The 27,115-nt window shown below is 47.9% G+C and overlaps 1 protein-coding gene and 1 pseudogene across 13 annotated transcripts in view; one reads left to right on the forward strand and one right to left on the reverse strand.

Moving 5' to 3' along the window:
- DAPK2 (death associated protein kinase 2) overlaps window positions 1–15,872 on the reverse strand; it is a 118,641-nt gene extending 102,769 nt beyond the window's left edge. For 4 of the 13 annotated variants that reach the window (XM_036244549.1, XM_036244559.1, XM_036244477.1 and 1 more), the window contains exons 1-2: window positions 13,227–13,280; window positions 10,445–10,548 (exon numbers count right to left, since the gene is read on the reverse strand). In XM_036244549.1, coding sequence (XP_036100442.1) covers window positions 10,445–10,548; window positions 13,227–13,265 — 143 coding nt within the window. In that variant the 5' untranslated portion in view covers window positions 13,266–13,280. Of the gene's footprint in view, window positions 1–10,444; window positions 10,549–10,689; window positions 10,993–11,243; window positions 11,456–13,226; window positions 13,281–15,425; window positions 15,445–15,822 lie in introns of those variants that run through there. The other 9 variants (XM_036244596.1, XM_036244586.1, XM_036244611.1 and 6 more) reach the window with 8 other exon arrangements.
- An 8,602-nt stretch (window positions 15,873–24,474) lies between these two features.
- On the forward strand, window positions 24,475–25,225 carry LOC118623227 (annotated as a pseudogene).
- The last annotated feature ends 1,890 nt before the right edge of the window (window positions 25,226–27,115 follow it).

Raw genomic sequence — 27,115 nt, forward strand, 5'->3', positions numbered from 1 at the left:
TTCTGCCCACCCCAGCATTCTCTGAAGAGGACAGGACTGGCCGAGTTCCGCACCTGGGCTGCTCAGACATTCCTCACGAGCTGGCAGAGGGACAGTGGGGAAGGGGGAAGTGGACTTCTGCTCACCCCTTCCTCCTTTTCCAAACTTGCACCTTCACTCTCATCTGTCTATGCCCTGTCCCCCACCCCACAATAATCTACTTTTTTAAAGTTTTGCTGCTTAAATAGCAAACTCTACTGAAGTAGGTCAGGAGTAGGCATGCCTTTTCCGCACAGGGCCAGGTGGTAAATATTTTCAGGGTTGTGGGCTGAGAAGCAAAATCAAAGACATTATGTAGGTCCTTATACAACAAAGGAGAAAACAAATGTCAACAAATATTTAATTGATGGAATTAAGGATATAATAAAAAGATTTTTGTTTTATTTTGTTTTGTCTGTATTTTATAATATAGGTCTTCCAGTGAGAAGAATGGAATTCTTTTTTTTTTTTTGGTAGGGAGAATAATATTCTGCTTAATTGGGTTCCAAAGTCAGTGTTCCCTATCATCAGATCTATCTGAACTGTTCCTCTGTAGAACCCATTCTCAGCTCCAGGGCGGTTCACAAACAGGTGGCAGACAGCTTTGGCCACAGGGCTGTAGTTTTTTTGTCCCCTGAACTAGACATTGTAGGAGCCCTGGCAGGTTAAGTCCTTGGGCTCTAGAAGGCTGCTTTGGGGTCTGGAGCAATCTCCAGAAGAGAGGCCCCGTGACTGCCCTCCCAGGCTGCCAGAGCCCTGGGGTGCTTTACTATAGCTGAGGTGAGGGGTACCTCAGGGCCTAAGTCCTACCACTGGCCTCCACTCTCACCCCTCACTTTGGTCTCCCCAGCCAGGGGGAGAATAGGGGAACAGCTCTCTTTTTGCCCTCAAAGCACACCTCTCTCCCAACGGCACTCTCTCAGAAAGCTTTTTTTAAAAAAATTATTTATTGATTTGAGAGAGAGAAAGAAAGAAACATTGATTTATTGTTCTACTTATTTACAAATGCATTGGTTATTTTCTTCGTATGTGCCCTTACTGGGGATTGAACACACAACCTTGGCGTATCCTCAACCAGCTGTGCTACCTGGCCAGGGCCTCAGAAAGCTTTCTTTTTCTTTTCTTTTCTTTTTTTTTTTTTTATCCTCATCCAAGGACATTTTTGCATTTGTCTTCAGATAGAACGAGAGGGAGAGAGGGGTGAAGAGAGAGAGAGAAACAACCTTGTGAGAGAGACACACCAACTGGTTGTCACCCACACGACCCCAACCAGGGCCGGGGACAAACTGCAACCAAGGTATGTGCCCTTAGTGGGAACTGAACCCGGGACTCTCTGGTCCGCAGGCTGACACTCTAACCGCTGAGCCAAACTGGCCAGGGCTCAGAAAGTTTCTTATAGAACCCTTCCCACCAGCTTCTGAAAGTTGAGACAAAGAAGTAGAAACTTTTGCTTGAGTTCTGGGGTCCACCAAAGACCTTGATCCCCTCTACCTGTGGGGGCAGGAGGCAATACCATCCATCTACAGGGAAGAGTTCCGTCTCTGGTCCTGATGGGTCAGGTAAGTTTCCTGGGCCTTATTTTCATGATTTATAAAATGGGAATTATGCCCTGGCCAGTTTGGTTCAGTGGTTAGAGTGTCAGCCTGCGGACCAGTGAGTCGTGGGTTCGATTCTGATCAAGGGCATGTACTTCGGTTGCAATTCATCCCTGGCCCTGGTTGGGGTCATGGGGGAGGCAGCCATTCGATGTGTCCCTTTCACATCGATGTTTCTCTCTCTCTCTCTCTCTCTCTCTCTCTCTCTCTCTCTCCCCCTCCCACTCTATCTGAACAAAAATGGAAAAATTTCCTCAGGTAAGGATAAAAAAATTAAAAAATTAATAAAATGGGAATTATTATATTTGCCTTATCTGCCTTGTGTTGCTATCAGAAACACAAATTATCCATGGAAATGTAATTAAATGAAAATGAAATATAAACACCATGAGAAAAAGTAAAGTAGCAGAAAGGATAAGTTTTGGAATTGAGAGAAGCACAGAAAACTTCAATCACTTTAAATTTCCCTACAGCAAAAATAGTGATGTATCTTGATGAAACACTTGAACTACCAGAAACACACAAAAACAATGAGTATTGGCCAAGCCATAAGGAAATCAGCGCATGTCAGTGACCTGGTAAACTGGTTCAGTATTTCTAGTGTTAACCATTACACAAATCAGTCATAACCTTTGACCTGGTATTCCACCTCTGGGAATACACCCAACAGAAATAATGCAGAGAGAGGAAATTAAACAAATATGTCCACAGAAACACCTATTTTTAGTTGTGAGAAACAACAGGGGAAAGTTAAGTAAACTGGGAATGTCTGTATAACATATTATGAAGTTAACAAAAATATATACTATATCTATTTCTTTTTTAAAATATAAAAAAACTGGTATCTTTAAAAAATATCAGTGTAATGAAAGTCAAGGAGAGGCCGAGGAACCACCCGCACTGAAGGAGCCTGAAGAGACGGGGCAGCAGTGTGTGGTCTGCCGGGACCTGGCGATGCGGGAGGAAACCGCTCTACAGCACACTACGGGGACAGGACGACAGAACTGGGACCGGGATGAGAGAAAAATATTACATCGGAGTTAAATGTCCTGGATTTTAAAACTCTACTGTGGTTATGAAGAGAATATCCACGTCCTTAGGAGATGCATAATGAAGTATTTAGAGATAAAGAAGCAAAATGTCTGCAACCAAGTCTCAAATGGTTCAGAAACAATAGATAGTTAGATAGAAGGAAGGAAGAAAAGAAGGAAGAAAGGAAGGAAGGGAGGGAGGGAGGGAGGGAGGGAGGGAGGGAGGGAGGGAGGAGAAAGGGGGGACAGGAGCTGGAGGAGGAGGAGATGGGGAAAAGGAAGGAGAGAGGGAGGAAGTGACAAAATGTTAAAAATTGGGGTATCTGGATAAAGGGTGTACAGGAGTTCTGTTATCCTGAAACCTTTTTAATAAATTTGAAATTATTTTGAAAGAACAATTGTTTTCATTTACATGGACTCTGGATACATGAAAGGTATAAATAAAACAATGTCGAGTGTAAAAACAATACAACACAAAAATGTACTTGCCAGTGACAAATCAGTAGAAAAGAAAGTGTATGCTACTTGCCAGTGACAAATCAGTAGAAAAGAAAGTGTATGCAGTAGATACAGGTGTATGATGGTTTCATTTACCCCACGTAAGTACCTCTCTTTGGCTCTTAGTTTTCATAATGCAAACTGAGCTCAATGAGACCCACCCTGGGGCAAGGGATTTGCTCTTTGTGCCAGCTTCTGACTGAAGCGTGTGCAATGCAGCCACTTTGTTTGAGTGGCTTTGTGCTTTGTTCTCTTAACAAAGGGCGATAAAAGCGCCTCTCTCCCTCATCAGCGGCTTCTATCACCCAGGGCCCTCTGCAGTCACCTGTCCTCTTGGCAGCCCCACCCCTTGGACCCTCTTCGTGTGCCCTCTTGCCCAAGCCCAGGCCTGCTGCTCCTCAGTTCCTGGCATAGCCCTTACCTTGAGGTGGTTACCTGCAATTTCCCAAATTAGCCTGAGGAGCTGCCCCACCCAGGGTGATAGTTCCTCCTCTGAACAAATAGCACGTGTTTGGGGGGAGGGGGCTCCCCCCATTAGCTCATGGCCTGTTCCATTTTCTCATTTCATTAGCTTTTGAGAAGAGTACCCCTGTTTCCCAACTTTTAGAGACTGAGTTTGTTTATCCCTAAAATGGGAATAATAGCTGCTTCCAGGTTATCACAAAGATTCGATACAAGAATGTATGTCCAGGAAACAGAGGTAATTTTTGTGTTCTGTTTCCCCCCATGTGTTTGGGGAATCCTGAACATTCGTGACTCCAAGGCCTATCAGGGCTTGGCTGATGTTTTCTGCCTCGGATTTAACCCAAGGCAGTTTCCAGACAGCTCTGCACTTAACTGATGGGCATCTGTGGGAGCTGAGCCCTTATCAAATATAAAAGCCCTGGGCAGGACACTATGGCGGCAGGGAGGGGGATGGATGGAGAAAAGATGAAGTCTGCAAGAACTCAGCCTGGAGGAACCTTCGGTCCAGAGGGGAGGATGACCAGGTGAACCCTTCGTGTAACATGAGATATGATGACATTAGCACTTAATAGAGACGTGGGTCCAGAATAAGAGGTAATGAAATCCACAGAGGGGGCTGGGGTAGGATGGGGTGGGTCATGACAGGCTTTGCCAGGGAGACAGCCCTTGATCTGGGCCTTAAAGGAAAAGTTTAATTTTTCCAAGGGTGAGAGAATAGCAAGAACAGAGGGAGTGGCAGAGTTTGGGGGACCTCTGGCCTCTGTCTCAGTGCTGCAGTAACATTCATAATAGGAGAACCGATGTGCAGCTGGCTGCAAAGAGCTGACAGTCCAGTGCAAAGAACTGCGACAGGAGCGGCCTGATCTGGTCCCCGGGCAATCCCAGGGCCAAGAGCGCTGCTCCTGCTGCCCTTGGCCTCCTGACCCGCCCAGCAGTTTAGCACTTGGGGGAATGTTAACTCTGAGCTTATGTGTACCTCAAGGAGACACAGAAGAGGAGGGGATATGTGGACGTGAGAAATAGCCATGGAAAGATTAGAAGGTAAAACAAATAAAAATAGCTACTGTGTTAAAGCTGCTAATCTTTTACTGGCTTAAACTGTCTTCTTAAAACTTGATTTTAAAATATTGCATCTAAAATAAGTTTCACAGAACTATATACACACCTGTAAAAAGATACTCAATGCAATTCATTAAGTGAAGAAAGCTGGTTGTGGATGGTTGTGGTCCTGTGATCCCATCTGGGTCCACATACACACTCGCTTTACTTAGAAAAGTTCTAACAGGCAACAGAAAAGTTATCAAAGTTTACCTGCGGATGTGAGACATGGAGGGAGAGCAGAGGGAATTCTGCTTTTCACTTCCATAACTTTATGACATGTGTCATGCATCACTTCTATAATAAACTTTTTTTTTTTTTTTTCATTTAAAAAGACATAGTAAAAGCCCCTTTTGCTTCAGAAACTCTTTTCCCTTGGAATCCCTTTCCCCAAGGACCGAGACAGGTAAACAGCTATTATTGTTGAGTTCTATAGTGCTTTGTGGCTAGACTAGACTATGGCACCCAACCTGGGTAAACCTGAGCTCTACACATTTCCTGGTTTTGTTTGTCTTGCAAAAGAGGTTGTCTGGGCTAAGCTGAGTGTGTGGTGAGTGATCTTGATGACAGAGGACCCCGTCTGTAGACTCAGGTCTGACAGGGTGCCCTGTCCATATGGCCATCCCAGGGAATTCCTCAGCTCCCGGGAAGGATGAGGCTTGAGAACAATGGACCCTCCCTGGCCCAAGGCTCAGGTCCCTACAGAGGGAGATTCTGCAGGTTCAATACCCAGCAGGGTGCCTTGCACGTGTGAGCTCCTGTAAGTATAAGGGCTTATGGCTGCTGTCCTCCACAGGGAGGGACGAGAGGATGATAGGATGTAGGGTCATGGTGAGGTAGGCTCCCTGAGAGAGGTGGGGGCTGTGGATAAAAGTTGAATGTACAGCCCTGGCCGGTTTGGCTCAGCAGTTACAGTATCGACCTGCGGTCCAGAGAGACCCAGGTTCGGTTCCTGCTAAGGGCGCGTACCTCGGGTGCAGTTTGTCCCTGGCCCTGGCTGGTCGTGCGGGTGGACATGTCGATGTTTCTTTCTTTCTCTCTTCCTCTCTCTCTCTCCCACTCTATCTGAACAAAAAATAGAAAAAAATATCCTCAGGTGAGGATAAAAAAAAAAGTTAAATGTACTTATGGATAGTTTTTTCTGCTTGTTTAAACCAGCACAATGTAGTTGAAAAGCTTCTTTAAATTCCACCTCCTATATTGCTTGCTCTGTGACCTTAGACAAATCACCTCCCCTCTCTGGGCCTCACTTTCTTTGTCTATAAAATGGAGATATGGACTAATTCTTGTTGAGATCCAATTCAACAGTAACCTTTAATAATTTTATGTTAATATAATAATCTGATAATCTAAGTAAAGGAGAGTAATATAAGTATAGGAAAGAAGAAACCACTGATTATTACATGCTGCTTACATTAAATTACCTTGTATCCTTGGGCATACAGTATTCAACATTGGACCTAACTACCAGCCCTTCCTCTGGGGAACATCGCTCTTTCCCAAATGCTCACTTCCTGACTCTAACCCTGCTGCCCTACCCTCAAGGTCCAACAGAAAAGACCACCCCACTATATATTCTCTCCCACTCCTCAGAAGCATTTAAAGGAAAAAAATGAGTTTGTGGTCTGTGAGTCCTTATGGTGTGGCCAGAGCCCTAGACCAGCAGTCAGACCTCAGTCCCCACCCTGGTCTATCACTGGTTTACCATGTGTCCTTGGACAAGCCACTTCTCTCTGATCTTCGCCTTGTCTATAAAATGAGCACTTGAATGGGTTTTTCTTTATGAACCCTCCTCTAACCCTAGGGTGGCTACCGAGTCTGGGAGAGGTCAGAATCTGCAGGCCAGCATTTCTCCAACTGCTCCAGCATCCCCAGCCGGTTGCCGCCAAAATGAGAGCGCCACTGTCCGCACTCAGCTCAGGGAGCCAGAAGTCAGGTGGGATGTGCAGGGCCAGGCGCAGTGCCAGCCAAGCTCAGCGCTCTCCAGCCAGGGCACGCTGGCCCCTCCAAAGCTGGATTCTACCGCATTTTCACAGATGTTCTTACTTGTAGAACAAGGATAGACAAGGCCTCCAAAGGGATAAAAAACACATGCTTCAAGGACCAGACCAGGGCACAAAGTGGAGTTCAAGATTCTTTGCTTGTTAATACAGGGTTTTAGCTAAGGTATAACATACCTACAGGAAAACGTACATGTACCAGGAACGGCTTGATATATATTCATGACATGAACACAGCTGTGAAACAGGCACCCAGATCAAGAAACAGAACAATACCTATGCCCCAGAAATGCCCCTGTGCCCCTTCCAGTCACTAGTCTCCCCAATTAACCACTATCCTGACTTCTAGCATATGTGATTCATGTTGCCTGTTTCAAACTTTACACAAATGGAATTATACAGTATGGACTCTTGGAGTCTGGCTTCCTTTACTCAACATTATGTTTGTGAACTTCACGCATCAGTACAGGTAAAAATGAAAATTTATTGTCATTCACTTTCATTTTACATAGTAAGGACTTAATGAGGAGCTAAAATCAACAGACAGCCCTGAATGTGGGCGGGGGTCCTCACTGATAGCCAAGACAGCAGGAGTCCATTCCGCTCTCTCCAGAATAAGAATGATGGCCCCCCTCCACCCACTGCTCTTCCTGTAGTCCCACACCTTTCTCCTAGGGGCTCCATAGGTGGGAGGCAGGACCCTGACACCCTAAAGGTGTGAGCTCTTCAAAGGCTGGAGCTCTTGTTTACTGAACACTTACCTTGCAGCCGGCTCTATGAGGAACACCGCAGACTCAACATCTCTTCTAACCCCACAACTGTGAGGTAGGTACTGTTATTATTTCTACTATACAGGTAAGAAAACTGAGGCCCAGAGAGGTTGCGTAAGTTGTCCTAAATTTGCACTGCTAGGAAGGGGACCCCAGCCCCAATTGGTGTGACCTCTAAGGCCAAACCTCTCCACCATTCTGTGCTGACAGGGAGCCTGCCGGCTGCATCTGGCCCCCACTCATGTCTCCAGCCTCATCTGGCACCATTTGCCCACAGCTCATGTTCTGAGGCCACACTGTCCTCCTGCCAGCAGCTCAGGTGCCAGGCCCTTCCCATCGCTGGGCCTATGTCCATGCTATTGCCTCTACCTGCATATTAACCCCTCAGTTCTCAAATTAACAGTCTCTTCCTCCCGGCAGCCTTCCCTGACCACCCAGTCTAACCTACATCCCCTCTTCTCTCTTAGAGCACCTGCTCTCTCCGTTCACAGCCCTTAACACATGCTAAAATGATGTGTCCTTTTCTGTTCCCTTGTTTAGTGCCTTTCTCCACCAATGGAGCATAAGCTGCAAGAGGACAGGAATATTCCTGTTTGCTTACCACTACCTTGGGCAGTGCCTGGTCCACAGTAGGTCCTTAATAGTAGGTTAAGTGAAGAAAAGAGGGGCAAGAGAGACAGGGAGGCCTGTTCCTTCAGGAGCTGAGCAGTCATCTGGAACCAGCTCTATTTCCAGGCAAGACCTTCCCCTCTCTGAGCCCCAGTTTCCTCAACTGTCAGATGAAGGAGCCCCTAGAAGGGCCTCTAGACCACAAATCCTAGCATGTCAAGCATTCCAAAGGCCTCTACTGCCTCTTACCCACTCCATGTCTGGTTAGCACGTTAGAAAAGTAGGCGGGGTCCTTTAAGGCTCCCCAGGCTATGAGATACATGGGGCCTTCACATCCTGTGACAGGAGAGGATCAGAAAATGTGAGATCTCAAATAGTTCTCATAGCTCAGATACGATGGGTGGAGAAAAGACAGGATTAGAAAGAAATAATAAATGAATTCCCAAGAAGCTGCTCTGCTTCCTTCTTCAGAGTCTCCCACCTCAACTGCTCAGTTCTCCGCTCAGGCACTGGTCCCATGCAACTCCGCCCCTGCTACGTGCGCGGCTGCCCCCAGCGCCAGCTGGAGCTCCAGGAAGGCAGAGACTGTGTCCTCATCTTTGTACCCACAGCACTTAGCACAGACCCCTACACACAGGATGTGACCATGGCGAGGCCACCAAATCAAACACCACTTGCAGGGTCTGCTGCTGAGGATGCCACTCTCCCTCTGGTGTCACCAAGGTCAGGAGAAACACCTGAGGTGACGAGATTCCAGCCTCCCTTTCAGAGGCAGACTCCAACAGACCACTCCAGCTCCTGGCCCTCTGTCCTCCTCCCACCCTTTCCCCGGGCCCTGGACGGCCTATGACAGCCGGTCTTTGACGTAAGGCAAGAGGGGTCATCCTCCTCTAGGGTCTCTGCGTCACCTGTTCCCCGCCCACCCAGCCATCTAGTCACCCAGGACAAGCACTGCCTGAACTTGACGCTCCTGCCCCTCCCATTCTTCTCAGAGTCTGGCTCTGGCTTGGAAGCTCTTTCTGTTTTGTCTTTCAAAATTAAAAAAGTAAAAAATTAGTCCTGACTCAAGAACTCTATAAAGAGGAAGGGCCTCTTGTTTAGCCCCTTGGATACAGTGGAGGCCCTAAACCCCCAGTTTTTTATTTTGCTGGGTGTGTGAAGGGTGAGGCTGCGTATCCTGGTGAGCACGTGTGAGTGTGCAAGTTCCGCGCTCACAGGAGAGAGCACAACAGATGTGCAGCTGCAAACTGGACGGGCCAGACCTTGGTTATGTCACTTGCTGGCTGAGCAACTTTGGGCAACTCGCTTAAAATGCTTGGGACCACAGTTTCCTCATCTAAAAAACGAGAGTAAAAATAATTCCCATTTCATGCACGGTTGTGAGAATGAAACTCCAGGACTAGTGTTCTATAATCACTAAAACACCATCTAAATATTAGCAGTTGTTAGAAATGGAAGGCAAAGAGAGGGCTTTGGAAAATCTTCAATTCTCTCCAAATAGTAACTACCTTCAGATCTGAGAGGTTAGCTTTGGCTGCATCTGTGTTTGGCAAACCTAAAAATGTACCCAATAACTCATATCCTAGGAAGCTTCATGGCTACGTCTGTGTGGCTTGTTACTCAACGCAAATCCACTTTCAGGAGGATTACTTCACCTCCTATTCAGGCTCTGAGCTTATGAAACCAACTCCTGAGAGCGGTGGAGAATGCCAAGTGGGACTCAGAGAAGAAAACCAACAGGCCAGGTCTCGGTCCAGAACCTGGGGAGGGCTTTGGCAGAATAGCAGCAGATAAACCAAAAATTGTTTAGATTCACCATAACTCTTAGCCAGAATGTATGAAAACACAGAACTCAACAATTCTAGCCTCTTCTGCTGGTGGCTTTGTTTTCAGAGCCGCCCATAAAAATGAATAAATCTCAGAATTACTGACCACTGTCAGAGGGAAGTGGGGGTTGGAGGGGCTGAGTAAAAAAGGTGAAGGGATTAAGCAAAAAAAAAAAACCCACGGAAACCCCAAACTCATAGACACAGACAACATATGGTGATTGCCAGGGGGAAAGGGGTGGGGCAGGTAGAAGAGGGTGATGAGGGGATAAATGATGACGGACGGAGACTTGACTTTGGGTGGTGAACACAATACAATACACCAATGATGTATTATAGAATTATACACCTGAAACCTATGTAATTTTATTAACCAATGTCACCCCAATAAATTCAATAAAAAGTAAATAAATAAACAAACCTCAGGACTGTGTTCAGAGCTTTCCATGAGTCCTGTGACAAGATCACAGGGCACCAAGAAAAGTGTATCCTTGGCTCCACCTGGCATCCCCTCCGCCTCTCGCCTCCTCTTACCTCCCTAGCTCCTCTCCGATGTCGTAAAAGTCCTCCACCTTCTGCTGCTTGAAGGTCTCCATGTCGGGGCTCCTCATTGAGGCCTGGAGCACACAGCCCTGAAACTGAGATTAGGACAGATGTGTAAACTGGCGCAAGCCTAAGAGTCTGAGCCTGAACGTAATCAGCTGCAAGCGAGCTAATAATTTAACAATAACCCTCAGCCCTCCTTCCTCAAGAACTGCTCTGCTCAAGCCTTTCCTCACCTGTGACCAACACTGCATGGCTCTGATCTGTTGGAGTAACTCAAATGTGTTACTCTTCACTTATTCAGGTACTCCTCACTTACCCAGATCTGCTCTGAACAAGTTCAGAGAAACAGAAACATGCCAACTTCGGCAGTTTATTCTCAGGAAAGTCAGGTCTCCTGAGGAAAGAGGCAGCCGTGATGCAGGAGAAGGCGCACTCGTTATTGAGTCAGAAGATCTGGGTTCAAGTCCCAGTTTTGCTTGGGTAAGCCATTTAAACTGCGGAAGACTCAGCTTCCCCGTCTGTCAAAGGGACCGATGCTGTAAAAACCAACAGCAAATCATGAAATTATTTTGTAAACTATAAAATGCAGTGAAAGGGTAAGGGATTTTCATGACCACAGCTCCCTCAGGGCCGTGCCACCTGAGACTAAACTGCTTAGTAAACTCTCTCGCTCATCACCCCAAGGGAAAGATGGGCCGGAGTGGAGAGACAAATTACAACAGGCATCAGAGTGGGGAGCCTGCGGCTGCAGCTCCAGTTTTGCCCGCAGCCGGTTCTATGACTGCACCTTTTGTCAGGGGAGCTTCAGTTTCCTCATCTGTGGGATGGAGCGAGCTCCGCTGCTCGGGGCACGCACTGACCGCCGCAGGACAACTCTGGGCCGTGAGAGTGCTCACCGCTCCGCCAGAAGAAACCATTAGCTTGTCCTGCCCCGAGGAGCTCACCCATTCCTAGAACAGACACATGCGACCTTCAACAGCACCCCAAGGGCGAGGCCCAGGACACAGTCTGCAAGTCACAGAGATAACAGCAGCTGCCTGTGGATGTGTCTTTCAAGAGTCATTATCACGGGCCTCTCAGAGCTCACTTAGGCTAAGCGTTGGCAGCTTTTCTTCTGCTTGCCAATCAGATACCAACCACACCCGGGCCCCATGAACCCCAAAAGACTGTTTTCACCAGGGTGGGTGGAGGCACCATTACATAAGGGCATGTCTCATCAATGCCAAGTAGCTGGGCTGTTCTAATACTCAGGTGACATGTACACTTCACCTTCTTTCCTCAACGTCTGTCCCCTGCAAACCACAGCCCTGTTACCAAGATGCCACCTGCCTTCCACAGAGGCACACACATGCTTGAGGACCTCCAGACGGGCACCCAGGCCTTACTCTCAGGGTCAGCTGCTGACCTCCTGCCTGTTGGCGCTCACGGTCCAGCACACATCCTCCTCCCTGTTGGTCTTCACCCTGTGCTCGGCCAGGGCCCAGCAAGGGCGGAATACTGAAAAGAGCAGGCTCCAGGAGCCCCAGTCCTAGGCTAGTCTGATTGTACATTCGCGATGTGACTCACAGCAGGTTGGCACCCTCTCTGAGCCTCAGTCCCCCTCATCTGTAAACAGGGTGATAACATTGCTATCACCTACTTGACACATATGTAAGGATCCATTGTGAGATGGGCATAAACTGCTGGGCACAGAAAGAGGATGACTGTCACTGTTCCTGTCTGACTCATCCCAGACTATTGTTCGTGTTTCTGCTTCCCACAGCCATTAAGACAACCAATGCTGTGCCTTTCTGAGGAAAGGTTTGGGGATCCTCCTGGCAAATTTGGTTTGACCAGAATCAGAAGCTTGGCCCATCCTGGCAAATCTCCTGAGACGAGCCCAGAGGGTGGAGGACTGCTACCCACCATCTTCTTTGTGCTCAAAACATCCTTCCAAATAAACTATTTGGGTCAGGTCTTTGCGGGGCGGGGTTGGGGGTTACTCATTTCTCACAGCTAGATGGAAGCAGAAAACTCCAAAAATGTCTGTTGGCAGATACCTTGAGAGTGGTCCCAGGAACAGTAAGATCTGCCATTGGCCCGAGGCCAGGGACCTTGCCATCAAGAGCTGAGCTGGATTTGAAGCAGCCCCAGCTCCCCAGCAAAAGGATAAGCCCCATCCTTGGGCTCCACATCCTAGATGGCTGGGGTGAGGGCAAGGGAGCCCCAAGGGCAGACTAGAACCGCCAATTTGGCCCCAACTCACCTTCCCAGCCTTGGCCCCCTCCCTCCACGTATCCTATATTACAGCCAAAGTAGACCCTTCCCATCTCCCAAAACTTTCACCCCTGCCATGTCTCAGCTCAGTCTGGACCCTTTCCAGGGAAAGCCTAGCTGGAGAGCCCTCCTAGTGGCTCAAATGCAACCATATCTGTGAGGCCCTCTTTCTTGTCAAAACAGATGAAAATTCTCTCCCTCTTTCAATTCCCAGAGAGAGCTCTTCATCCATTTTTAGGGTGAGAGCTTACTCACATTCTGGCTCATCATAATCTGTGTCTATGTCTAACCCTGAGGGCTAGAGCACAGATTCCACAGTCACGCGGGACTGGGTTCAAATCCCAGCTCTGCCACTTACTAGCACACACTGAGCACAGGATAACTTTGCTGAGCTTTAAATTACTTACGTGGAAAATGAGTCTAGACAATGCGTGGTGTCAGTGAGTGTGTGGAGCACCTAAAACTCTGAAACACGGGGACACCGGCAAGCCGTTGGCAGTGTGCACAGACATACCAAAGAGAGATGCATGCAGATGTGTTCTAAATGATCCATGTTGGAATGCTCACAGCAGCACTATTAATAGTAACTAAACACTGGAAACAACCAAATGGCCATCAGTAGAAGAATGGATAAGTAGAAGTATGCCAATACCATGGAATTATTATACAACATAGAGAATAAACTACTGCTATCTGCAACTACGTGAAAGAACATAATGTTGAGTGAAAGAAGCCAGACACAAAAGACTTCATAATGTGTGATTCCACGTAGGTAAAACTAGTCTATAGTGCTAGAAGTCAGAAGAGTGGTTACCCCTGGGTGAGGGATTGTGCCTGGAAGAGGGGGTTCTGGGTGCTGGCAATGCTGTTTCTTGATCTGGGTAGTGGTTACATAAGTTATGAGACATACACTGATTTTGTATGCAGTTTGACATAATTATAAAAAATGAGTCTAATATCTACCTTATGGAACAAATGAGATAATATACGTAAAATGTTTTAAGCAGTGCTTGGATGGTCCCACTAAATGTGAGTTCCTTCCTCCTGCCTATTGTCTTGGAACCCCATGAGGGCAGGGGTTGTGACAGTCTCTCCTCTGTCTCCTTGTAGGAGCTGGTATACATAAATGATGATACTTTATCAGGTAAAAACAACTGGTAACAACCTAAAGCCCTTTCCTTACCTCTCTCCCCAAGATGAACATGCACTTTGCCAGTTTAGAAACATGAATGTAAAGGGGAGAAACTCTGAGGTGGAATTATAGTCACAAATTACACCCAGAGGCACAGGCACTTTTCTGGCCCTGCAAAGATGAAACCACATGGCAGAGGGGGGGGACACAGCTACAACTTTTGGCCAGAGGCACATGCCCTCAGCTCCAGACATACCAACGATGAGCCCCCTCTTAATGCCCAAGTTTCCCTTAATGGAATCTCTAGAATTTACATTCCTACCCCCAACCCTAATACTTCTGAGGGTTAATACAGATTTCCAAGAACCTCACAGAAAGGGGACTCCAAGGTCATCTGGGGGATTTTTCGACTCTGCTTCGGCAGCCACCGGTGTGAGGAAGGGGAGCCAGAGCACTTCCACTTCACCCACAGTGTATGTTTGGGTCCTGGGTAAGAATTCATGGGGGGAGGGGGCCCTGAAAACCACTGTTGTCTAGTCTAACCCACTTGTTTTACAAAAGGAGGAAATTGAGGTCCAGACAGGGGGAGGGATGTGATAAAAGTCACACAGTTAGCCCACTCCAGCTGCTCCTCCTGAGCTTCTGTTGACAGCACCTCCGATGGTGGCACCAGGGTTGGGAAAGTCAGTGGCCTCTGAGGGACAACCTAGGAGGAGGCCTCCAGGGCTGGAGGATCACCCTATAGGAGACTCAGAAGATGAGCCACCTGCCTAAACTGACATGAGAAAATTCCATCTTTCTGGTGAAGGTCCAGCTCCGCTGGGCAGCCTGCTTGTTCATCCTCACATCCAACAACTAGGGGAGCCTGAGGAGGTGGTCAGGGTCAGTTCAGGTCTCATTCCTGCTACTTGGAAACTTGCCCCACATCAACACCCCATTGCACCCTATGACCAAGTCTCTCCCAAAGCTGCTCAGCTATCAGCGGGACCACTTTGGGTGCTAAAAACATATCCTGGGAGATGAGTGGTTTGGGAAGAACAGGACTCTGAACGTATTTGTGAAGGAGCCAAAGCTGCAGCACCCCTCAACCACCAGGATTCTTCCAGAAATACCTTACACGGAGGAACTTGGGAAATGAGTGTCAGGAACCAGAGCAGCAGCCCCCAGCTACCCTCCACTGGATTCCAGAGTACAAGGTATCAGAGGCCGCGCTCATTGTACCTGCCCACCAGACCTTCCCTCCCGCCTCTGGCATCCACCCTTCCAGTGTGCACTCCTAATCTACCACCACCTGTGTCCTCCAGCTTCGCCTCTCTGGGCCTCATTTTCTCCTTTCTAAAGTGAGAATGCTAATTACGGCCAGACCCACACATGCCATGAGACATCCACAATGCCTGACCCAGAGCCCGGGTCAACTGTTGACAGCACCCTTCTATGCCTTTCTGCCCCAGCCCGCACTGTCCTGCTGGCTGCCCCCATGCCGCCCCAGCTCTGCCCTAGGCGGGGATCCTGATGACAGGGCTCACAGCTTCGTTCTACCACATAGGAAGCTGACTGTACGGAGTAGCCTCCTCGCATCACCTGCTGGAGCAAGTGGGGAGTCCTGCGAAGCGGCTGATGCTGAGAAGACCTGGCCCCTCTTCTCCCAGAAATCTGGGGTGCTCTACCCCATCAAAAGGCTCCAACTAATGGAAGGAAGTCTGTCTCCCACCTCCTCCCTGGATGCCAGGCCTCTGCCCAACGCCCCGGTTCCCGGGTCAAACTGCCAGGGTTAGGAGCCGGCAGGTCCCGGCGTTCCAGTGAGGCCACAGCGCCCAAGGCCACGGCCGGCCGTGCCCGCGAGCGGCGTCAGGGACCTGGGCGGCGGGCTTGGAGAACATGACAGTGCGCCTCGGGGCAATTTGCCCCGCCAGCCCCGGGGCACAGCCGCTGTCGGGCCCCGTCTCGCCGGGCGAGCCCGCACACGGGCGCTACTCACGGCGAAGGCTGCGCTGCGGCGGGTGCGGTGGGCACTGGGGCGCGGCGGGGTGCGCGGCGCTCGGCTCCGCTCTGCTCCTTGCGCTCCGGGCGCCCTCCGGCCCGCCCGCCAGCCGCCGAGGAGGGGCGGAGCGGCCAGCCCTGTCCCAGGCGCCGGCTGGAGGCGCGCCGGGCAGCCTGGACGGGGCTCTGGGCGCCCCCTGCTGGGAGCCCCTAGGGCCAGTCCTGGGGTGAGGGCCCAGAGCCTCCCTCCCAGGTCCGGGCGGTCACCTCCAGAGCTCTGGGAAGACCTTCCAGGCGTCCTTACCAGCTCTGCAGCTCACGTGCTGTGTGGCCTTGGGCAAGTCAGCTAACCTCTCCAAGACTTGTCTGGAAATTGATTTAAATGGGCCGATACGTGTGACATAGCTTGGCACAATCACTCAGAAAATGGTGTTTCCTTGCCCCCCCCTCCTCCCCAAACCGCACACACTCCGTGAGAGGAAGTCCCACTAGGGAATAGGCTGCCTCCTCCCTGCCCGCCGGCATGCTCCCTGACACTGCACAGATTCTTCTGGGAACCTCACCACCCACGTTCACAGCGGGGTGGGGGCTGTGATGCGGAGGGTCACTCCCTGCCTCACCACCACTCCCCAGCTTGGGAGCGGCCTGGCCTGGCTTGCCCTCTGTGCCCCAGCCCTGGAATGGTCAGTGAGCGGTGAGCGAAGACCCGCATCACCATTCAGCGTTCCCTAACAAAGGACTGGGAGTGGATTGCTCCTCTCTTCCTTACCTCGAAATCCCGGAGGAAGAAAGGAATGAGGGGGTGGGGAAGGAAGGAGAAACAGAACATCAGCCAAGTTCAGTGGGCCTTACTTCAAGACAACAGTCTGTTCAGCTAAAGGAAATGGACGTCCCTTCTCAGAGCTTCCATCCCTAAGTCACCCACCGGCTTCTCAAGACAGTCGTAGAATCCTGCTGTTGGGGTCAAAACCCAGCTCGGCCATTCCCCCTGCATAGTCTCGAGCACAGCACCTGGGCTTTTCCTTCATCCGTAAAGTAGGATAAACACCCCCCTCTTACAGCGTCTGATGGAGCTAATGGGCTGAAATGAGACTGTGTAAGATGCACCTAGGACCTCTACCAGAGTGAGCAACTTCCCCTCTGCCCTTTAGCCTTTCCCACAATGGGGTGCTAACAAGTACAGATGAGCCCCACCTTCCAGCTGACCAATACCTCAAAGTGTGGGACAGCCTGGGGAAAGATCTGAGCTTTCTTGTTTATAAACTTTGCAATATCCCAGGACAGTGCACGCTCTGAGCTTCCTCTCCCAAGAGCACCATGCTACCTGGAGTAATTATCCAAGGACAGAGGTGGCTGCTTCTGAAGCAGGGAGAGGAGGACACCCACTGAGGCTTCCTGGGTATAGGGAGACCCTCCATCCTCCAACCACCCTCAAAATACCCTACTTGTTTCCAGTTATCTATTAATGTGTAACAAACCACTCCAGCCTTCGTGGCTGAAACAACAATCTTGCTAGGCTCACAAATTCTGAGGGTCGGGAATTCAGACAGTGTACAGTACTGTGATCCACAGTGTCTGGGCTTCAACTGAGAAGACTCGAAGTGTTGGAGGATGGAATATCCTGGAGGCTTCTTCATGCACATGGCTACTGCCTGAGTCATGGTGAATCCAAGGCTGGGCTCAGCTGACACTGCTGGATCACCTACATGTAGCTTCTCCATCCATTCCCCTCTGAGTCTCATGCTTAATATGCAACAGCGTCCGCTTGCGCGAGACAAAACAGACATTTTTTTGGATTTGATACTTGGCGGATTGATCAGAGAATATTGCAACTGGAAAGGTCATTGCCAATCATCCCATACAGCCAGGTCATTTTTCAAATGTGGAAACTGAGTCTCAGAGAAGCGAAGCAGCTTGCTCAAGGTCATACAGCTGAGGAGAGGCAGAGTTAGGACTAGAACCAGGCCTCCTCAAGACTCGGTTTGGTGCTCTTTCCACTGAACCTGCCAAATGCAATTGTCTAGAGGGGTACCATCTGGAAACGAATTTTATGCTTAAGCTCAAGTGAGTTTATCAGACCCTTACCTGAGAGCGGCAACAGGGCTCTGAGCACTGAACATGGAACGAAGGCAGCAGTGGCCCCAAGGGTGGTGACAACAAGGATGCCGACTCCAGAATGAAGTCAGGAGAAGGTCCAGGTATTAAGAGCTAAGAACTATGCAACCCGTTCCAGTTCCTGTGTGGTTCCCTCAGCTGACCAAATGCTTCACCCTGGCAGTTGAGGCTCCAACCCGCATTTCCCCTCTGCACACACATCTTCTGCCCTCTTGGGTGTGCACTTCCAGCTCTTTTATGAGGTTAGGTTATTGGCTGTGTCCGCCTCCATGCCTTTGTTTAAGCCATTCTACCACCAGAATCTCATCCTACAAAGTCCTGTCCATCCTTCAAGGGCCTTGCCAGGTGGTATCTTCCATGGAAACTTATCTGGTCTGCCCTCTAGATGGCTTTCTGTCCTGAAGTCTACCACTCTTGGCTTGTACCTAATCGGCATTCCCCTTCCTCTATGTTAATTATGATTAGTATCCTCTTCTCTTTTCCTCAAAGGCAAGGACAATGTCTTGTTCACCTGTGTACCCATACAGTGCCTGATCTCCTCAATCCAATAAAGCTTGTTAAATTGAATTACTAGGATGTAAATGCTACAAGGTAAGGGGCCACAAATGTCTTGTTGTCTATTGTCCCCCAAGTAATCACATGTTGGTGGAGAAATGTACAATTTGTTTGAATAGTTGCCTCATACCACATTTCTTCTAGCATATGCCATCCCTGTGCCGGGGACTTTACCTAAAGATGAATGTTATTATCCCCTTTTACAGATGAGGTAACTGAGGCTTTGGGAAGTTGACTTGCTCAAGCTCACTCAACCTGTAAATGAAAGAGTGGTGATTTGAGTCTTGTCTGCTCATCTCCAAAGCCCAAGCTCTTTCTGCTTCCTCCACCTCACTGTCTGCCCTTCAACTGAAACTTCCAAGTATTCTAAAACAGTGTGTTAGCACAGGAGCTCGAGACTGCCCATCAGAACTGTCCTGGGAGTGTTTAGAAAGCCCTAGGCTCAGACTGTACCACACACTAATTACAGCAGAACCTCTGGGAGTGATGTCTGGGCATCAGTAGTGATTAAAACTCCCCAGGTAAGTCCAAGGTACCAACTGAGAACCACTTTATGCATGTCACAGAGAGGTGGGGAAATGAAGGCACCCTCTACCAACTTGGCAAACTGCGAACACATCTGAGCACCTGCTTTGTGCAAGACGCTCCAAGGGACTGTGAGATAGGTCAGTCACAAGAGCTTGAAACATCCATAGAGTGAGAAGACAAGCCCATGGGGAAAGAAATAAACATAGCAGACAGTAGAGTTTGATGAAAGTGGTGATATCCTAAAGCACACTTTGTGCCTGGCAAGTATACAGAGCCCAACAACCTGCTGACCAGGAGGCAGGGCCTGGATGAAGATGCTGCCTGTGTCGGTGGGGGCCGCTGGCACTGGAGTTGGCTAAAGAATGCACAGTGTGTGGGCTGATGCAGAGACTCTGATGCCAGATGCCTGAGTGTGGATCCCAGCACGCAAATTACTGTGTGACCTAGGGCAAGCTTCGTGATCTCTCTGCCTCATTATCCCCATCAGTCAAAGGGAGCTAAGAATGGCATTTATTTCATAGGTTGTTGTGAACTTCAGTTAGTTGTGGATACATGTGAAGGACTTCGATCAGTGTCTGGCACATGATAAAGTGCTCAATGAGTATTAGCTATTTTTGTTCTTCCTTAAATGTCTGGTGTGAGCTCCTTTATTTATTTTTTATTAATCCTCACCCGAGGATATTTGTCCATTGATTTTTAGATAGAGTGGAAGGGAAGGAGGAAAAGAGAGAAACATCGATTGGCTGCCTCCTGGACGGGGCTGAGGATCGAAACTGCACATGCCCTTGATCAGGAATCGAACCCAAGACCCTTCAGTTTGAGGGCTGATGCTCTAACTGCTGAGCCAAACCAGCCAGGGTTGGTGTGAGCTATTTATTTATTTATTTATTTATTTATTTATTTATTTATTTATTATTATTTTTTTATCCTCACCCGAGGACATTTTTCCATATTTTGTTCCGATAGAGTGGGAGGGAAAGAGAGAGAGAGAGACATCGACGTAAAAGGGACACATCGAATGGTTGCCATCCGCATGACCCAACCAGGGCCAGGGACAAACTGCAACTGAGATACGTGCCCTTAGCGGGAACTGAACCCAGGTCTCTCTGGACCACAGGCCGACGCTCCAACTGCTGAGCCAAACTGGCCAGGGCGGGTGTGAGCCCTTTAGAGAAGGAAATGGATCTTTCCCATCTTTGCACCCCACCCACTCCCTGCATGACCCAGAACAGGTTCTTAGTAAATGTCAAATAAAGTCTGGAAGGCAGACTTCTTGACAATGGATCCAGTGCTGACTTCTTTCTTAGGTTGTCAGAGCCGGCCAGGAGAGGGCACAGGTGGTTCCTTCCCAAATGCCTCACCACCCTGATAGAAGGTGGGCAGGAAGCCTCCTCCTCCCAAAAGTGACCTGGTAGCCTGGCTTTAAGCCCTGTCCAGACCTGGCCCCTCTGTCCTGTGTCCTCTGCTCTCCCACGCCCATCCAGGCAGGGTCAGGGGTGTGGAATGACCTGGTAGCCCTTCCTGCTTCCTCTCAGGAGGTCTGCTGGCTCCTGCTGTCAGAAGTGGCCTCTTCAACCTCTGACCCCGTTGGAATCAGCAAGGTCCTGATCCTAACACAGGGATGGAGCAGGAGAAAAGACAGAAAGAGGCTGGGGCACAGGAGACCTTGCCTTTCCCTGGAAATCCTGGAGGATGGGGATTCCTGGGCACATGTCTGCATTCATTCACTCTGTGAACAGTCAAGGGAAACTCCTGGGGGGCCTTCAAGCTCAATGTCTAGAAGTGTCACTCCAGCAGGCATCACGAGGGGCTTGAGGGTAAGGAGAGGCTTGATTCAAAAAAAAGAAGAGGTCCGGCCACTGTGGCTCAGTGGTTGAGCGTTGACCCTTGCACCAAGAGGTCGCCAGTTCAATTCCCAGCCAAGGCACATACCCAGGTTGTGGGCCCAATTCCCAGTCAGGGGGCATGCAGGAGGCGGCCAATCAGTGTTCTCACTCATCGATGTTTCTATCTCTCTCTCCCTCTCACTTCCTCTTTCTCTAAAATCAATAAAGGAAAAAAAAATTTTTTTTTTAAAGAAAGAAGACTAGGAGAGTGAGGGCAGGAAGGGAACAACCATAGGTGAGAGCGGCTGTGTGTACAAAAGGCCGAGGGTATGAAACCACCTGCCATTTACTGCCTGGACTCCCACCTGAGCCAGCACAGGGTCACACTGTGGGATCAGGACCCAGTAATATACCATCACCTTCTATTCAGAGCAAAGGTTGGTGACACAGACACTGGGTGCTTGGCCAAGGTCCCCAAATTATGTCCATCTTTAGGGTTACAAATTCCACCTATCTGCTTCTCTAGGCTCAGGAATTAGATAGTCCCATTTATATTCCTGTTTTCAGCCATTTTCTGGGTTAAGTCACTTCTCTCTGAGCCTCAGTTGCCTCGTCTGTAAAATAGGAATAATCACACTTTTCTCTCAGGGCTGATATGAGAACCACACAAAATATTTGGGAAAGCACTGGTACAAATGTCAGTTTCTCTCCCAAAACAGATATTTCCCTCTATCAAGTCTGTCACTTGTGCCATATCTCTTCTGTCATGTTGTTCCTGCCACTATCTCTGAAATACTTTCTTCCTCTGTCCTTCATTTATCTACCGCTGAGCTCAATTCCAACCTCTTTCACTCTTCGGACGTTTCCTGGTACCTGTCCTGGGCCAGGCCCCGAGAGAAGTGAGGCACCAGCCCCGCCCTTTGGGAGTTCGAAGCCGAGCAGAGGAGATACCCTGGGAACAAATGCCCAGAATCTCGTATTCTAGAGCCAGGCCAGAAGCTGGGCAGAGCCCCCAAGGGAGCCCAGAGGTAGGGAGATGGTTCCTGAGTGACTGGGGACTACGGCAGGGAGGCTCCTCTGAGGAGAGAACTCTTCTAAGACATCACGATCAGATCTGCTGAGCTGAAGCTGATTTTACTTCCCTGTGTTAATGGGCCCTTTGAGTGACTCCTGTCGTCCTTCTCCACACTTTGCTGATAATGTGGTTGGCCCATCAGAGGCCTTTGGTGAATCCATAAGGGAAGGAGGGGTAGGACAGCATTTCCTCCCCATCTTTCTCTCTAGAGAAACTTCAGGGCCAGACCTGGTCACTCTGCGGGCAGATCCTGCCACACCCCTGGCTGATCCCTGACCTCTGTGGAGCTGGCCTGCCCACTCCAGCCACTGCTCTGCCATCCCTGGTCTTCATGCTGACTCCATCTCAGCTAAGCCCAGGTCTTGACCCAGTTATGAGCAGCTACGTCCCGGAAAACAAAGTCTCTAAAGGCCAAGCCCAACCATCTACAGTAGCCTCTGCCCCAAACAGGACTGGGCCCTGCTCCTTCCTCTCCAGACCTGCTATCCAGGTTAAAGGACCCCAGGCTCCCTCAGTTCATTCCTTTCAGGAGAATGACTGGCTTCTCAGTCTGTGTTTCTATCACTCCATCCACATAGAATATTTTCATTCTTCTACCCACATCAACCCAACATTTACAGGGACTCTATCATCAGTCAGACACTGTACTATTTTCCTATTATCTTATTTAATTCCCAAGTTGAATACCTCTATATAATTATTATTTTTATATATAGATGGAATAACTGAGACTCAAAGAGTATAATGGACGTGTCCATTTGTTTTGGCTATCTGATTTCCAATGCCCCCTTCCTATTTGAGAGGAAACATCGATGGTAGCAGTATTAGGGTGTAAGTGGATGTGATACACCATCTCCCACCACAAAAACTGAAGAGAGAAAATCCTCCTCCCCCCAACTTCAGTATCAGTGAGACCACTGGCTTGGCCAATCAAGTACTTCTGCCCAGCGCACTGAATCCCAAGTGAGTAAAGCCAAGCTGTCCACAGTGGGCATCAGAAGTAGTGGAGGTACCCTGGACAGATTGTTCGAGCTTCTTTTTAAAAAAAATTTATTTGAGAGAGATCAATTTGTTGTTCCACTTATTTATGCATTCACTGGTTGCTTCTTGCACATGCCCTGACCAGGATTGAACCTGCAACCTTGGTGCATCGGGACAACGCTTTCAACCAACTGAGCCACCCAGCCAGGGCTGTTGGAGTTTCTCCTGCTATTCCAGCCTCCCACTGAGTCTGAGTCTCTCTAGTCCTCCAGTAAATCCCTTTGTGCTGAGTTGGCAAGAACCTGACTGATATGGGGAGAGCCAGGAACATGCTCAATGCTGAAGGGTCAGGAATCAATTTTCTTTCACACTCAGTTTTCCACTTTGTCAAAGAGCTTCTAACGCAGGAGAGAGGTGGGTGGAATTCAAGGATGACGGTAAAGGAAGCCCAAGGATAACAGTATGCAGCAGGCCTAAACAGCAACCAATTCAGATTGGAGCCGGGGAATCTGCAGGGCAACAGAGGGCTCCGGGAGTCATGTCTCCAAGAAAAAGGGAAACCAATACATCTGGCAATGTGTTTTAACCTACTGAGTGGTGCTCTCGGAAAGTTTGGAGATGGATTTATTATAAGTACATAGAAAAATTAAATGAATGAATGACAAAGTGATTATTAATCCCAGAAAAAAAAGGTATATAAGTAAGGCAATGTTCATCTCAGTGTTTGTGTGGTTTTTTTTTTGTTTGTTTGTTTTTGTTTTTGTTTTTTATCCTCACCAGAGGACATTTTTCCATTTTTTGTTCAGGTAGAGTGGGAGGGAGAGAGAGGAACAGAGAGAGAGAGAGAAACATCGATGTGAAAGGAACACATCGAGTGGCAAGGCAATGTTCATCTCAATACACTAGAGCTCAACTTTGAACTGTAAATAATATTTACATGCCATATGATGTGAATAAATTTTTATCTTATCTCAATCAAGAAAAGGATGGGAAATGGGGTAAAGTATGAGCATTAGACCACCTTTCATAGTAGGAAGTCAATAGATTAACAATATTGAAAAGGCATAAAGTAGCATTATATTAATATATAGGTTATTTTTTAAAATATGGTGCTGAATAACAAAAGAACAGGTTCAAATATTTAAACTGGTGGCTTCTAGGGAGTGGGGCTCAAATGTGGGGCTGTATGGGGCAGTATTGGGCAGAGGGTGATGGTTTTAAGTTCTAAGACTTACAAAGTATTTGTTCTTTAAAATGATGTTATTTTGAATGTCTGCATGCACTGGTTTGCAACCTTTTCTTTTTCCTAAATAAATCCTTTTTGGTGATGAAAAAGACAAATAAATAAGCTACAATGTTATATTGATACAAATTTAAATTTAAAAAAACACAAAATACATGCCCAGGTTATGGGCTCAATCCCAGGTTATAGGCTCAATCCCCAGTGTGGGGCGTGTGGGAGGCAGCCGATCATGTGTCCCTCTCGCATCAATGTTTCTCTCTCCTTCTCCCTTCCCCTCTCTCTAAAAATCAATAAAAAAATCTTTAAAAAAAGAAAAGGAAAGCTTTCTTAGTCCTCCTTCCCAACATGGCGCAGTCGGCTAACATCACCAAGCTGAATCTTCCGCAGCTGGAAGTGCTCAGGAACCAGCTGGACCAGGAAGTGGAGTTCTTGTCCACGTCCATTGCCCAACTCAAGATGGTACAAACCAAGTATGTGGAGGCCAAGGACTGTCTGAACGTGCTGAACAAGAGCTATGAGGGGAAAGAATTACTTGTCCCACTGACGAGTTCTATGTATGTCCCTGGGAAGCTACATGATGTCCTCATCGATGTGGGAACTGGCTACTATGTAGAGAAGTTGTCATGGAGATTATGAGCCAGAAGATTCAGCAGCTCACAGCCCTGGGGGCAACTCAGGCTGCCAAGGCCGGATACCTTGTTTCAGAAATCGTGCAGAGGGACCCTACTTCAGGGGCCTGGGACTTTGCGGTGGGGAAGAGAAGGGTTTTGTGTTTGCCAATAAATGTACCAGCTGGGCAGAAAAAATAAAATAAAAAAGAAAGGAAGGGAAGGGAAGAGAAGGAGAGGGGAGGTGAGGGGAGGGGAGGGGAGGGAAAATAGGTGGGATCAGATTGACAGGAAAAAGGCAGATAAAACCAGTTTCGTAGTCACTAATAATAACTGAGCATTTATTATACACCAATCACTACATTATTATAATCCCCATTTTACAGATGAGACTTAGTAAATTCACATAGTTAACATGTAGCAGAAACAGGATTTCAACCCAGGCTGTCTGTCTTCAGAGTGCCATTTAAGATGTATCCTAAGCTCCAAGCTCTGCATTGACCATTAGGAAGATCAGAAGTTGGGGAGGCAGGGCTGTGCAGTGTGATCGGGATCATTCATGAAGTGTCACATCAGGCCAGTAGGCTCCTCCCCTTCTCTTCCACCTACAACTTGCCAGAGAATACAGATTTGGATTTGGGGTAAAGCCTGAGAAGAGAATAACCTGACCAGGGAAGCCTACTAGTGAGAGTGGCGTGGGGCAGGGGCAGGGGGTGCTCAGGAAAAGCAGAGTAGATATAACTCTGGCCCTCCATGAGGAACAGAGGGTGAAAAAAGGAAGACAGTTCCATCTAAAAGAAAATATGGCCCTGACCAAGTAGCTCAGTTGGTTAGAGCATCATCCTAATACACCAAGGTTGTGATGTACATACAAGAATCAACCAAGGAATGTATAAATAAGTGAACAATAAATCATGTTTCTCTCCCTCTCTTTCTCTTTCTCTCTGTCTCACTTCCCCTCTCTCCCTAAAATCAAGCAATCAATAGAAGTGAAATATACCATGGTGTACCATGATCAAAGTAAAACTACTTTATAATCAGTTTATCCCCAACTTGCATGATCCCCACCCAGTCCCCAACAGAAAAGCTAGACTAACCATTCATCCAACCTACTTACACAATTTGTAAACTGGAAAATGTAGGAGTCTCCCAAACAGAAAAAAAAAGACGAAAAGATGGGAAATATGGAGAAATGTTCAGAAACATAGAGAATAGATCTGGGAAGTCCAACATTTATTTAAAATGAGTATTAGGAGAGCCCTGACTGGTTTGGCTCAGTGGTTAGAGTGCCAGCTCATAGACCAAGGGGTTGTGGGTTTGATTCCCAGTCAAGGGCACCATACTTGGGTTGTAGGTTTGATCCCCAGCCCCGATAGGAGTCATGTGGGAAGCAACCAATTGATGTGTCTCTCTCACACTGATGTCTCTCTCTCTCTCTCTCTCTCTCTCCCCTCCCCCCCCTAAAAATAAAAGGAAAAATATCCCCGGGTGAGGATTAAACAATAAAATAAAAAATAAAATAAAATGAGTATTAGGAGAGAAGAGAACAAATTAAAAAAAAAAGAAATAGTAAAAGATATGCTAAAATAAAATTATCTTTGCCCTGGCTGATATGGCTCAGTGGTTAGAGAGTTGGCCTGCGGACCAATGACTCGCAGGTTCAATTCTGGTCAAGGGCATGTACCTCAGTTGTGGTTAATCCCCGGCCCTGGTTGGGGTCATGCGGGAAGAGGCCAGTCAATGTGTCTCTCTCTCTCTTTCTCTCTCTCACTCTCCCTCCCTCCCCCCGACTCTATATGAAGATAAATGAAAAAAATATCCTTGGGTGAGGGTTAATAAATAAATTAAATTAAATTAAATTATCTTTGACTAAGGGAAAACATTTTCATATTAAAGAAACTCGCTAACTACCAAGCCGGGTTAATGAAAAACATATCTATACCAAGGTACATCATGGTAAAATTTCAGAACTCTACAAATACAGAAAAAAATCCTAAAAGAATTCAGAGGGGAGAAAAGCATCTTGCTTTAAGAAAAATACAAATCAGACCAACAACAGATTCTCATTTATCAATTGTCCACTAACTATTAGAGTGAAATAAAGCCATTTTTTTGCAAAATGGCTTAGAAATCTTACCACATACATTCAATATGAATAAGCTTACTCTATCACTCATGAAACCATAAAAATCCTAGTAGAAAATGTAGGCAGCAAAATATCTAACAACACACATAGCAGAATTTTCATGGATACATCACCTCAGACAAGAAAAACAAAGAGTCCCTGGTTTGATTCCCACTAAGGGCATGTACCTTGGTTGTAGTTTGTCTCCAGCCCCGGTTGGGGTCGTGTGGGTGGC

This window comes from Molossus molossus, unplaced genomic scaffold, assembly GCF_014108415.1.
Source record: "Molossus molossus isolate mMolMol1 unplaced genomic scaffold, mMolMol1.p scaffold_m16_p_1, whole genome shotgun sequence".
In the NCBI taxonomy this organism is placed as follows: Eukaryota; Metazoa; Chordata; class Mammalia; order Chiroptera; family Molossidae; genus Molossus; species Molossus molossus.